Genomic DNA, 15,369 nt, shown 5'->3' with positions numbered 1-15,369 from the left:
AGGTGGCCAAGATCCGCCCGGAGTTCCTTAAGGCTCTGTATGCTGTGGTGCTGTCTTGGTTGACAAGACTCTGCAACATCGCGTGGACATCGGGGGCGGTACCTCTGGATTGGCAGACCGGGGTGGTGGTTCCTTTCTTTAAGAAGTGGAACCGGAGGGTGTGTTCCAACTATCGTGGGATCACACTCCTCAGCCTTCCCGGTAAGGTCTTTTCAGGTGTACTGGAGAGGAGGCTACGCCGGATAGTCGAATCTCGGATTCAGGAGGAACAGTGCGGTTTTCGTCCTGGTCGTGGAACTGTGGACCAGCTCTATACTCTCGGCAGGGTCCTTGAGGGTGCTTGGGAGTTTGCCCAACCGGTCTACATGTGCTTTGTGGACTTGGAGAAGGCATTCGACCGTGTACCCGGGAAGTCCTGTGGGGAGTGCTCAGCGAGTATGGGGTAACGGACTGTGTGATTGGGGCGGTCCACTCCCTGTATGATCTGTGTCAGAGCTTGGTCCGCATTGCCGGCAGTAAGTCTGACCCGTTTCCAGTGAGGGTTGGACTCCGCCGAGGCTGCCCTTTGTCACCAATTCTGTTCATAACTTTTATGGACAGAATTTCTAGGCACAGTCAGGGCGTTGAGGGTATCTGGTTTGGTGGCTGCAGGATTAGCTCTCTGCTTTTTGCAGATGATGTGGTCCTGATGGCTTCATCTAGCCAAGATCTTCAGCTCTCACTGGATCGGTTCGCAGCTGAGTGTGAAGCGACTGGGATGGGAATCAGCACCTCCGAGTCCGAGTCCATGGTTCTCGCCCGGAAAAGGGTGGAGTGCCATATCCAGGTTGGGGAGGAGATCTTGCCCCAAGTGGAGGAGTTCAAGTACCTCGGAGTCTTGTTCACGAGTGAGGGAAGAGTGGATCGTGAGATTGACAGGCAGATCGGTGCGGCGTCTTCAGTAATGCGGACGCTGTATCGATCCGTTGTGGTGAAGAAGGAGCTGAGCCGTAAGGCAAAGCTCTCAATTTACCGGTTGATCTACGTTCCCATTCTCACCTATGGTCATGAGCTTTGGGTTATGACCGAAAAGACAAGATCACGGGTACAAGCGACCAAAATGAGCTTCCTCTGCTGGGTGGCAGGGCTCTCCCTTAGAGATAGGGTGAAAAGCTCTGTCATCCGGGAGGAGCTCAAAGTAAAGCCGCTGCTCCTCCACATCGAGAGGAGCCAGATGAGGTGGTTCGGGCATCTGGTCAGGATGCCACCCGAACGCCTCCCTAGGGAGGTGTTTTGGGCACGTCCGACCGGTAAAAGGCCACGGGGAAGTCCCAGGACACGTTTGGAAGACTATCTCTCCCGGCTGGCCTGGGAACGCCTCGGGATCCCCCGGGAGGAGCTGGACGAAGTGGCTGGGGAGAGGGAAGTCTGGGCTTCCCTGCTTAGGCTGCTGCCCCCGCGACCCGACCTCGGATAAATGGAAGAAGATGGATGGAAGAATGGATGGAGTTGGAATTTTGACTAAATTAATTTCTAAAATTGTCAGAGCCATAAAAAAGCATGTTGATTCATGAGACAGGAGCAATAATATAAAACAAAAAAATTTTTAATTAAAGGGAAATAAAGTTGTAAGGTTACAAACAAAAACGCTTGATTTTACAAGTAAGAAAGTTTTAATATACAGTATATAAAAAACAATTTGCGACATTATTGCGAGAAAATAAACTTTTAACATTATGAAAACGGGGTCACAGTATAATAGACTAATAGTCATTTTATATAAACTAAGTTCTAATATAAAAAATACATGAAATAAAAAGTAAAACTATTTTTTCTCAAATATAAAGATGTAAGAAAAACTGTAAAACATTTGCGATAATAGAAGCACAATAAACAAGAAAACCCTCACATATTAGGGGACTAAAGTTGTGATACTATGAGTACCACAACTTTTTTTGCAAGTAGAAAGGCATGTTATTTCTAAAAATATATACCGTATATACATTTTTACAAGAAATAAAGTCCAAATTTGATGAAAATCAAGTCATTTTGCAAGACTAAGTTTGTAGAATTGTAAGAGTCATAATAAAACAACAAAAAGCTTATACTTTCATGGGGATATATGTATATGTATATATTAATATATATTAGTATACACTTTCATCATTATGTAGTGTACCCTAGATGGATCATTTTCATGGGGTGTGGCTTTATATTGCTGCATGACAATGTTTTAACCTTCTCTATTAATTAATAAAATGTAATATTGAGCCTGCTAATCATTCTGTAATTGAGGACTCCACCAGAACATGTTATAAAAGAATTTACACAATATTTCAGCCAGCCGGAAAAATCCCCCATATTCTTAAACTGATGTACAGCATTTCTTTAGGTGCAAATATCACAGAATAACATTACAAAACATCTCTGACAAAGCATGATCGTAATGTAAGACATTGTTATTTTGTTAAGGTCAGGGTTTCCCCTAAATTGCCAAAACAACCTGTGGCGGTGGGGGCATGGTCAATATGAAGTCATCGCATGGTTTGCTATGATGTATACTGTATATTCTTTAAAAAGGGATGTGAATATACATTTAAAACAAATCGGTTATTATTAGGTATAGTATTGACATATATTTTTCTTACATAATATTGTTTTGTTTTATTTTTGAATTGTTGCTGCTCTTTGTACAATGTACTTTGTTGAGGTTTTTATTATTTTTTTAATAGAGATTTCTCCAATAATTTTAGTCACTTTTTCTGTAATGAAATGATTGGCAACAAATCTAGCATCTATTTTTGGTGTTACTGGTGACTGTACTTGTGTTTAGAGACTCTGTTTAGATTCTGTCGCCCCATGTTCGTGACGAAAAGCGAGCCGCGGAGAGCCTGATGTCACACTTACTTCGCGTTGCTGGGAGCCTTTCTCTCATTAAAAGCCGCCAGTGTCATCTTAAATTGTGAAGATCACTGTCCGCGGGTACATCTCGAATATATTAAAATACGTCCTCAGCGCGGACACGCTGCCTGCGGGGGCAGACAACCGCGTGCGTATGTCTAGTGTTAATGTGTATGTCCATGTTCTATGGTGGTAATTTTTTCCCATGGTCTTCGAACACACCGTGTCAGCGGAGAAATAACAAGTATTGTTTGTCTGGGAGTAAAGCATGGAGGCAGAGGTTTGTGCACGGAGGAAATACTTTCTGGAATTGGACCTGTTTTTAGCATAAAATTGGCCATTAAAGCGAAAAAGAACGTGAGACTTTGTTTTCTTCTGGACGCTACAGTACATTATATTACTTTATTTTGTTATGTGTGGCAGCTAATACGAAGCCCGTACATTAAGGAGAAACCGTAAACGTAGTTAAACCGGATGCATGGTGTAGCACTTTTATTTTGAAACCGGAAAAGTGTGTGATTGGTTTGAGAAAGTGTTTTGAGATGTTATGATGTCGAATCGACTGTTTGCAATAAAAAAAAGTCTCCTTTCGACATCCTGCCGACCGTCGGTCTTTCATTTCCGTTTAGCTTTTATGCCATCTTACTTACTAAATCAGTCACAGTAACAATCTAAATGTTATGTTATCACTGCACCTTAACCGTAATCTGGACACGGAAGTGAAGCTCCACCCACCTCTAGAACGACGCACGCAGCAGGTCTTCTCACGGTGAAAAAGAGTCCTTTGTTGTCAGTAGAACAACATACCATGGCTTTGAACCTGATATTTCCATAAGGTAGACCAGGGGTCGGGAACCTTTTTGGCTGAGAGAGCCATGAAAGCCAAATATTTTAAAAAGTATTTCCGTGAGAGCCGTATAATATTTTTTAACAATGAATACAACTAAATGCTTGCATTTTAAGTAAGAATAACATTTTTAGAGTAGAATAAGTCTCTTATCTTACCATTAATGCGACTTCTGGTGCTGCATGGTTTTGCTGATGGCTTTGTAGTCTGGTTGATACGTGGTTATTTTCAACACTGTGATTACCAGCGGAATTATTCATTACTTATCATGTAAGCAGTGTCAGCTAAGATTTATCTGAGAGCCAGATGCAGTCATCAAAACAGCCACATCTGGCTCTAGAGCTATAGGTTCCCTACCCCTGAGGTAGACTTTTTTTTTTTTGTCCATTTCTGCTCGCTTGTGGCTCATCTTAAGCAAGTCAACTGTAGCCAAGTTCCCCTCGCTACGTCACGGCAGTAGGGCAAAAAATGAAGTGTTGGCGTTAATCAGGCTTTGTGCCGGTATTTAAATTTATAGTTAACGCGTTATTATCAACTGTCAAAGTTAACGCGATAATAACGCATTAACTATAAATTTCAATAACGGCACAAATGTTTTTAATGGGTGATTAACGCACACGTGTCCATTTTGACCCTTGGGGGAAACTTTACTGCACGCGTCGTTCAGGAGGGTGGTGCTTCACTTCCGTGTTCAGATTACGGTTCAGGTAAAATAACATTTAGATTGTTACTGTGACTAATTTAGTAAGTAAGATGACATAAGAGTTCAACAGAAATGAAAGACGGTCAGCAGGAAGTCGAAAGGAGACTTTTTTTATTGCAAACAGTCGATTCAACATCAACACATGTCAAGACACTTTCTCAAACCAAACACACACTTTTCCTGCTTCAAAATAAAAGTGCTATGCTTTACATCCGGTTTACTACATTTACAAAATTAAAATGTATTTTATTACGATCATGCTTTGTCACTAGGGCTGGGCACCGGATCCAGTACTTTTTTGGCACCCACCGAAACCAGCCGGTACCACCGGGCAACGATTCACGTAAAATCTAGCGGTGCCTGGGTTGCACTTGACGTCACATCTGTTTGAATTAGCACTTGAAAGGAAAATAGGCGATTTCGAAGCGGACATGCTCTTAGTAACCTTGCAACTCATCAATGTTTCATGACCAAAACCCAACCATGCCAAATAGAAAACGCTCTAAAGTGTGGCTCGTCTTTTCCAAATGTGATGCCGATGCAGATTACGCTCGCTGCAGTATTTGTGACGTAAAAATCGAGGCAAGTTGCGGTTGACGATAACCGTGACATCGTCATCCTCTACGTCTTCTCCAGGTAAAAAGCCTATTGTATAAGAATATATTAGCTAGAAAGCAAAGAAGAAATAGAAATTATGTATTTATACAAAATACAAAATCTGGCAAGAAACCAACACACATCAGGCAATTTTTGTTTATTGTCATAAATGGTGTTTGTCCTTTTTGTGTTGAGCTGTTTAAAAAACAATGTTTAAAACACATTTATTTAAAGCAAATTATTAGTCCGTTCATGGTGTTAAAATTATTTGTCTAGGGTACACTTATGATGAAAAACTATATATATCGGCGATTATCGCGATTACATTTTGAGTTAATTCTGAACAATGCGATTAATCGCAATACATTTTTTAATCGTTTGGCAGCCCTAATATATATATATATATATATATATATATATATATATATATATATATATATATGTATGTGTGGGAAAAAATCACAAGACTATTTCATCTCTACAGGCCTGTTTCATGAGGGATTTCCTCAATCCTCAGGAGAAAAACAAAAAACAAAAAACAAAAACAAAAACAAAAAAAAAAATCTCCTGAGGATTGAGGAAATCCCTCATGTAACAGGCCTGTAGAGATGAAATAGTCTTGTGATTTTTTCCCACACATACATATTACGCTCTACCACGGTATCGAGCACTATTTTTTGGATAATCTAATTAAGACATATATATATATATATATATATATATATACATACATATATATGTTTTGACAGCCCTAATAAATATATATATATATATATATATATATATATATATATATATACACAGTAAAACGATAATAAAAGTATTGCGATTAATCGCATTGTTTAGAACTAACTCAAAATTTAATTGCGATAATCGCAGATGTATATACTTTTTCATCATAAGTGTACCCTAGACAAATAATTGTATTGTTTTTAACACCATGAACGGACAATTAATTAGCTTTAAATAAATGTGTTTTAAACATTGTTTTTTTTAAACATCTCAACACAAAAAGGACAAACACCATTTATGACAATAAAAAGTACCGAAAAGTTCTGAAATAATTTTAGTACCGGTACCAAGAAATATTGGTATCATTACAACACTAGTATATATATATATATATATATATATATATATATATATATATATATATATATATATATATATATATATATATATATATATATATATATATATATATATATATATATGATGTAATTTCAAAATAAATAAAGACAAGATTTTAAAAGATTAAAAGTTATTTTAATTAAAATAATTAAAAATGATAAATATTATGAAATTAAAAAAATTCCGCTTTATTGATAGCGATTAGAAATACTACTGTTCTAACTTTTTAATTCCTACTTAAGTCACTGTATCTGAATTGATTACCCATTGGTAGTTTTATTGGGATATAACTGATTTGTGAAAATATTAATAACTGCTCACAACTGTGCTCTTTAGACCTTATTCACAGAGTTCATCTGCGAGGCTCGTTTTTGGTGACCCGTGCTGCCTGGAACCACATGAAAAAACAAAAATTTGGAAGGTAAGGCAGCTATCATCATAATTTAGTAGTAGTGCATGGCATCTCTTAAAAGAAACCTGCTCTATACAACCGAATTGGACAGCATCAAATGTAGTGTGTTTGAGCCTCAAGTAGTAATGCTGTACATGAATCAAGTCACTTGCTATTCCCTAATGTAGTGACCTCAGTTGGTTTCATGCTGTTACGAGAAAAGAAAGTGCATCATAATAGAAGGTTCAGACAGCACATTTGATATTGATATGCAAATCATCTCAGACAAAAAAAAGAAAATGTGTAAATTTGGCTATGCAGCTCTTAGGTTTAACCAGAGGACTAAACTACTAAACCAGGAAAAGGAATTAAACTGGATATTGGTTATCCTGGGTGAATGATGCAAGCAAGTCAAGTTTAATTCTGACAGGTAACCATGGTGATTTATTCTGTGCACCGAGCCTGCTCCAGACCAGGCTAATAACCCAGGATAAATTAATCTGGTGGTGACTTGACAACATTTCTGTTGACTTTTACATTTTACATATTTTTAGTAATTTTGCACCTAATTATCATAACACAGAACACTGCGCTGTGCAGTCCACACGATCCGTGGAGCGCCATATTTTGCACAATGTGGCGCATGTAACATGTCAATTAATAAATGACAGGGCTCTTCGTATTAAATTTTATGGCAAACCTTTTCCAATGTTTTTGCTGCTCTGTCACTAATTAGACTATAATGGTGAAATGGTAAAATGTTCAATTCTTTTCACAGTCACTGTTGGTGCCGTGGTTATTTTGTTTGATTACGTCGTACTTGTTAACTTTGTTTTTGTGCACTAAAAGTAAATAATTGAACAATTTATTCAATATATTAATTTTACTCCAAATCTAAATGTAATTAACTATAGGTTTAAGTCAAATAGCACAAACATTGTTTCACTCAAATAACAGAAAATGTGAAAAAAATTTTTAATGGGTTGAGTTGCTATGACTTTTTGATTCCAGCTACTTCAAGCATCTTTAGACCTGCTATATTTATCAAATCAATAGGCCTCTTACTTGTTTGAGGTGCTCTTATCTCTGAAAAAGGGAAATATTGCTTGTATCTGATAAAGAAGTAATTAGAAACATGCTAATTTGATGTTTGGTCCTGACCACCTGATCCATCTTGTCATAAACCATTTTAAAATCAATTGGGTTTGTGCCATTGACAAAGAACAAACATTATTTAATAATTGTAGGAGTAATGAGGGCTAGTTTAAAGATGAAAGGCAATTAGGGCTCATTTAACCTCCTTCACGTCATATAACATGACAGGGAAAATGTATACAGTGATGTTTCATGGGGCTGTAACAATTTGAAATCAATAGGGTTCCTGTCCTGACATAGAACAGTAATCAAAACGTTAAATATTTGTCGTATCTCATCTCACTGCACATTTTTTTAAATCAATAGGGCACTTTCTGTGACAAAGAAAAATAATTCCTAAACGTTTGAAGATTGTTGACCTTTAACCTGGGTCAAATGATCTAAAACCAATATGGATCTGGACTCGACAAACCAATACTAGATGTTTGTCAGTAGCAGACAGGCGACAAGTATTTATTTGTCCTTGGCCTTTTTGTCAAATATCCCCTAAAATCAATAGGATTGTTGCTCTTCCTGAAAACTGTCAGTAACACTCGGGACAAACTAAATTTTTCGGGAGGCATTCAAACCCTCACAGACTATAAGACCCCTGCTTGGACATGCGACACTGCATCTCCCTGACTTCTCTGGTCACATAACAACACACCCGAACAAAAGACCACCCCTCCTGCGGGAGAGCACGGTGTGTGTGTGTTCACAGCCAGTGTGATGAGGACCTTTTCCAGGATCAACCCATGAAGACAATACACCTGGCTGTATTCTAATAGACTGTGCTGAGGATATCAAGGATATCCTTACGGACATCTTTAACATCTCTCTGAGCCATTAATTGTTTCGAAGTCGTCACAATAGTACCAGTCCCGAAGAAGCCCATAGAGCTGCAATGACTACCAGTCCATAGCACTGACTCTCATTATTATAAAGTGCTTTGAGCCGCTGATCATGCAAAACATTTGGCCATTCTTCCCCTTCCAATGACCCGTTTCAATTTGCATAAAGGCCAAACAGATCGACGGACGACATCATCTCCTCTGCTCTTACCCACTTGAATTTAATGGATCCATATTGTGCTAATGCAGTTTATGGACTGTAGTTCAGCATTTAACAGAGTCATTGTCCAGCAGCTCATACAAAAACCTGGGAAACAAAACTTCTTTGTAACTCCGTGCTGGATTGGGAAGCCACAAAATGTGTGAGTTGCCGGCCTTTAATCTGAGACCAATCTCGCTGAGCAACGGGGGTCCCACACGGGTGTGTGCTCAGGCCTCTGCTTTTTACACTGCTGACCCACAACTGTGTGCCAAATTACAGCACTGACTACATAAGTTTGCGGATAACAAAACCGTGGTGGGCCTCATCTCCAATAATGACGAAGCCAACTCCACGAGTTAGGTGGGCCCAGTGGTGTGAAGACAATAATCTCTTCCTCCATTTGGGGAAGACCAAAGAGCTTTTTCAGAAAAGATCACTGCGGCACCCCCACTGATCAGTGATGACTCCAGGGGGGTGCACATTTCCGAGGATCTCTACCATATTGCTGGCCAAGAATGCCCCAAAATTTCTCTACTTTCGCTGCAAGTTGAAGAGAGAAAAAGTCCCAAACCTTGTCATGTGCTCCTTTTTACCCAGGCCCCTTTGAAAGCATGATCACTGGCTGCATCACTGCGTGGTATGGAGGCTGCAGAGTCTCTTGCCAAAGATTCTGCAACGGCTTGTAAACACAGCCAGCAAGATCATTAGTTTCTCTCCCACTTTCGCTGACATTTTTAATACCTAACTGAACCGCATAGCCATCAGCAATGCTAGTGACAACTCCCACCCCTCTCACTGTCACCGCAGCCTCCTGCCTTCAGGGAGAAGGTATCGGTGCCTCTGAGCACGTGCCGCAGGGCTCACAAAACCGCTTTATACGACAGGGTGTCAGGAAGCTGAATTCGGCTCATTACCTCTCCTCTCTGCCCCCTCCCTGGACAGTAACCCACCCACTAAATTAAGGACTACCTCTGCTAGTTTTGCAGAAACACTTGTTTTTAGTTTTTTATGCTGTTCTCTTCTCTTAAATCTGTTTATTGCTCCAGAGTACCAGATGAGAGGTAAACAGTATGTCAATTATTTCGTATGTCTCCCATCCATCCATCCATCCATTTTCTACCGCTTGTCCCATGTTATAAAAAATTTACAACAATAAAAAATCTTTCAACTGTACATATCAGATGTTTGAAGATTGAAACAGTTGTAATGAGTGGAAGAAAGATGAGAAAGGAGGACGGCGTAAGTTCACTTTTGACTTCGACATCCTTGGCCTTCTTGTCATAAATACTTTAAAACCAATAGGGTTTTTGCGTCAACATAAAACACAAAATCTTAATGAGGTTAGACAGGTAACATATAATAAGTTGTCAACCTCAGACTTTCCAAATCAATAGTGTCTGGATATGAAGTAAAACAAGGTGAAGTTCTTAACCAAGCTTTGACCTCAGATACCTTGTCCGTCAAGTCATACATCATTTAATAAAATCTCCCTCCCATTGACTTCAGTGTGATGCCTGTCACTCTACATCAATGCTAACTTTTCTCTGTCCAGAATCATCATGACTGCTTCGGCCGCAGGCATCTACGGCAACTTCGGCCAAGCCAACTACAGCGCCGCTAAGCTGGGCTTACTGGGGTTGTCAAATACCCTGGCCATCGAGGGCAGCAAGTACAACATCCATTGCAACACCATTGCTCCTGTTGCTGGGTCACGGCTCACTGAGACTGTTATGCCTCCAGGTAAGCTACCGGTACATAAAACTTTATTACAAGCCCATTTACTTACAACATGAATAGACCTCCTTATTTCAGGCGCAATTAGTATATTTTAAAGGAAAACTGCACTTTTTTTATTTTATTTTGCCTATCACTCACAATCCCAATGTGAGACGAGAACATATGTCTTTTCACCAACAATGCAGATAATGGGGATTCATCTATTTTGCCCATAAAGCCCGCTAAATAAAACACCAACAATGTAATGTAGTAACAGGCACATTTATGATAACATTTAATAGTCTACTTACAGTATTTTTGGTCATTTTAAACATTACCAGAACTTCTTTCCTGGGTGCATTTTGTGTGGTGTGTCTTACATAAGGGATAATAGGCAACATTCTAAAAAAGTGCAGTTTTCCTTTAAAGACATACCGGTACAGTGGTACCTCAACTTTGAGGTACAAGCTGTCTTTTGGCTTTTTGTTATGCTTTAAATTGCAAGCATAATTTGAGTTACGATCATTTCCACTCTTGGTGAAGTAGTATTTGTCCACAGCTGTATTTTGAATTTTATCTGTAATTATATGGAGTTGAATAACTAAACGTATTTTTAACCTGCTGTCATTTTGCCTTTTCCTGGGGACAAAAGATCCAAATTAGCTTGTACTGTAGTTAAATCCAATCTTTGTATAATACATAGTGTATATTGCAATGTCCCTATCATATAAACAGCCCACAGCCAGAGATCGTCAAAATCCTGCCCTCCAACCACGGAAGCTGAGAATTTGAGTGCGAAGTACGACACTTACCGAATCAAAAAAACAAACCATTGAAACAACTGTGTGGGGTGTCCGGTATACCGGTACTAATAAAGTAGCTTGGTACTAATGAATTACAAATGGTACTATACTGCTTCTGAAAATTACCAGTCCTTTATTTTTACCCTGACATGACTGCGCGCCATTGTCACATCGTGACATTGCTGGTAAAACAAGCAGAGGCGCATTTTAGGCAAAAAAAAACGTGTGGATATAGAAAAGGAAAAGTGGACGCATTTTGGCTTAAAAACTAACGAGTTGAAGCTGTAAACACGTAAGCGCCTCTCTACAAGCGGGCTTAGCTCTTGGTTTTTTTTAGCTATTAGCTAGCTAACGGCTAACGTCCATCCGTAGTCGGTAGTGTTTTAGCTACCTCTCTACTCAGTGGCCTAGTGGTTAGAGTGTCCACCGTGAAATCGGTAGGTTGTGAGTTCAAATCCCGGCCAAGTCATACCAAAGACTATAAAAATGGGACCCATTACCTCCCTGCTTGGCACTCAGCATCAAGGGTTGGAATTGGGGGTTAAATCACCAAAAATGATTCCCGGGCGCGGCACCGCTGCTGCTCACTGCTCCCCTCACCTCCGAGGGAGTGACCAAGGGGATGGGTCAAATGCAGAGGACAAATTTCATCACACCTAGTGTGTGACAATCATTGGTACTTTAACTTTACTTTAAATCACTAATCCCTGCCGCCATGGTGACAAATAAAGTATGTTTCTTACAATTATCGTCCCTGCAAGACGAGGAATAGCTAAATATGCTTCACTACACACCATAGGAGGATACAATAGGAATAGTTAAACATGCTTCACTACACACCGTAGGAGGATACAATAGCTAATCGCTAACAACAAGCTAGTGCTACTGAATGTAAACAAATGCCATGGGCGGGTCTCCACAGACATCGACTAACGATACCAGGTACACATACATACATATATATATATATATACTTTATATATATATATATTTTATATATATATATATATATATATATACATTATATATATATATATATATATATATGTATATGTATATGTATAAATATATATATATATATATACATATATATATATATATATATATATATATATATATATATATATATATATATATATATATATATATTTAATGTATATATATCTATATATATACAGGTAAAAGCCAGTAAATTAGAATATTTTGAAAAACTTGATTTATTTCAGTAATTGCATTCAAAAGGTGTAACTTGTACGTTATATTTATTCATTGCACACAGACTGATGCATTCAAATGTTTATTTCATTTAATTTTGATGATTTGAAGTGGCAACAAATGAAAATCCAAAATTCCGTGTGTCACAAAATTAGAATATTACTTAAGGCTAATACAAAAAAGGGATTTTTAGAAATGTTGGCCAACTAAAAAGTATGAAAATGAAAAATATGAGCATGTACAATACTCAATACTTGGTTGGAGCTCCTTTTGCCTCAATTACTGCGTTAATGCGGCGTGGCATGGAGTCGATGAGTTTCTGGCACTGCTCAGGTGTTATGAGAGCCCAGGTTGCTCTGATAGTGGCCTTCAACTCTTCTGCGTTTTTGGGTCTGGCATTCTGCATCTTCCTTTTCACAATACCCCACAGATTTTCTATGGGGCTAAGGTCAGGGGAGTTGGCGGGCCAATTTAGAACAGAAATACCATGGTCCGTAAACCAGGCACGGGTAGATTTTTCGCTGTGTGCAGGCGCCAAGTCCTGTTGGAACTTGAAATCTCCATCTCCATAGAGCAGGTCAGCAGCAGGAAGCATGAAGTGCTCTAAAACTTGCTGGTAGACGGCTGCGTTGACCCTGGAAAAAAGAGCTGGACTGCTGCTGAGTGGTCCAAAGTCATGTTTTCTGACGAAAGCAAATTTTGCATTTCCTTTGGAAATGGAGGTCCCAGAGTCTGGAGGAAGACAGGAGAGGCACAGGATCCACGTTGCCTGAAGTCTAGTGTAAAGTTTCCACCATCAGTGATGGTTTGGGGTGCCATGTCATCTGCTGGTGTCGGTCCACTCTGTTTCCTGAGATCCAGGGTCAACGCAGCCGTCTACCAGCAAGTTTTAGAGCACTTCATGCTTCCTGCTGCTGACCTGCTCTATGGAGATGGAGATTTCAAGTTCCAACAGGACTTGGCGCCTGCACACAGCGCAAAATCTACCCGTGCCTGGTTTACGGACCATGGTATTTCTGTTCTAAATTGGCCCGCCAACTCCCCTGACCTTAGCCCCATAGAAAATCTGTGGGGTATTGTGAGAAGGAAGATGCAGAATGCCAGACCCAAAAACGCAGAAGAGTTGAAGGCCACTATCAGAGCAACCTGGGCTCTCATAACACCTGAGCAGTGCCAGAAACTCATCGACTCCATGCCACGCCGCATTAACGCAGTAATTGAGGCAAAAGGAGCTCCAACCAAGTATTGAGTATTGTAAATGCTCATATTTTTCATTTTCATACTTTTCAGTTGGCCAACATTTCTAAAAATCCCTTTTTTGTATTAGCCTTAAGTAATATTCTAATTTTGTGACACACGGAATTTTGGATTTTCATTTGTTGCCACTTCAAATCATCAAAATTAAATGAAATAAACATTTGAATGCATCAGTCTGTGTGCAATGAATAAATATAATGTACAAGTTACACCTTTTGAATGCAATTACTGAAATAAATCAAGTTTTTCAAAATATTCTAATTTACTGGCTTTTACCTGTATATATATATATATATATACATATACAGTATATATATATATACATATACACACACATATATATGTATATATATATATATATATATATATATATATATATATATATATATATATATATATATATATATATATACAGTATATATGTCTTAATTAGATTGTCCAAAAAATAGTGCTCGATACCGTGGTAGAGCGTAATATGTATGTGTGGGGAAAAAATCACAAGACTATTTCATCTCTACAGGCCTGTTTCATGAGGGGTTTTCCTCAATCCTCAGGAGATTTTATATATACAGTATATATATATACATATATATATATATATATATATACACACAGTATATATATATATACACAGTATATATATATATATATATATATATATATATATATATATATATATATATATATATATATATATATATATATATATGTATATGTGTGTGTGTGTGTGTGTATATATATATATATATGACTATAAAAATGGGACCCATTACCTCCCTGCTTGGCACTCAGCATCAAGGGTTGGAATTGAAGGGTTGGAATTGGGGGTTAAATCACCAAAAATAATTCCCGGGCGCGGCACCGCTGCTGCCCACTGCTCCCCTCACTTCCCAGGGGGTGATCAAGGGGATGGGTCAAATGCAGAGGACAAATTTCACCACAACTAGTGTGTGTGTGACAATCATTGGTACTTTAACTTTAACTTTTATATATATATATATATATATATATATATATATATATATATATATATATATATATATATATATATATATATATATATATATATGTATATATATATATATATATATATATATACACGTACGTGTATATAGCACGCCACTAGAGGCAGGGGAGGCACGGCCTCACCTGCCATCATGGAAAGAAAAGGAAAAAAAAGAAAACAAAATTAAATTGTTATATGTATCCAGTGATTATACTAAAGTTATTTTCCATTTAACTTCACCAGTTTTAGATAATTTTTATTTTTATTTTCACATTTGCCGTTCAAATACTGAGAAGAGACGGTGCGGTGATCAGCAGCCAGTTGAGGCACGTCACTGCGTTGTGCCTCAACATGGATTGTGCGCAATGACTCGGCTAACTGCTGGCCTGCTGTGCAGTGAGACCGTATTGCTATATGAATTATATTATACATTTCCATAGTTTAGTTAGCTGAGGTATATAATGTACAGTGTATTTTGTCAACAACTGTATGTGTGTAATGTATTTTTTGTGCTGAGCATTCATAAAACTGCTGCGAAGACACACTGTGTGAGGCTCGTCTCATAACCCCGCCTCCTGGTGCCAAGCAGCTCCGCCGCAGAATGCACCGCCCGACGGGAGCGCCACACCAACCAAA

General features: G+C 38.6%; 1 protein-coding gene across 1 annotated transcript in view; it reads left to right on the top strand.

Annotated features, from left to right (window-relative positions):
• Positions 1 to 15,369, top strand: part of hsd17b4 (hydroxysteroid (17-beta) dehydrogenase 4) — a 50,405-nt gene that overhangs the window by 9,250 nt on the left and 25,786 nt on the right. Inside the window, exons 7-8 of the mRNA XM_062025544.1 lie at positions 6,495 to 6,579; positions 10,289 to 10,476. Of these exons, the coding sequence (XP_061881528.1) occupies positions 6,495 to 6,579; positions 10,289 to 10,476 (273 nt within the window). The remainder of the gene's footprint in view (positions 1 to 6,494; positions 6,580 to 10,288; positions 10,477 to 15,369) is intronic.

This window comes from Entelurus aequoreus, linkage group LG17, assembly GCF_033978785.1.
Source record: "Entelurus aequoreus isolate RoL-2023_Sb linkage group LG17, RoL_Eaeq_v1.1, whole genome shotgun sequence".
Lineage (NCBI taxonomy): Eukaryota > Metazoa > Chordata > Actinopteri > Syngnathiformes > Syngnathidae > Entelurus > Entelurus aequoreus.
The sequence above is the reverse complement of the archived record's forward strand: the minus strand, read 5'-3'. Positions and strand labels throughout refer to the sequence as shown.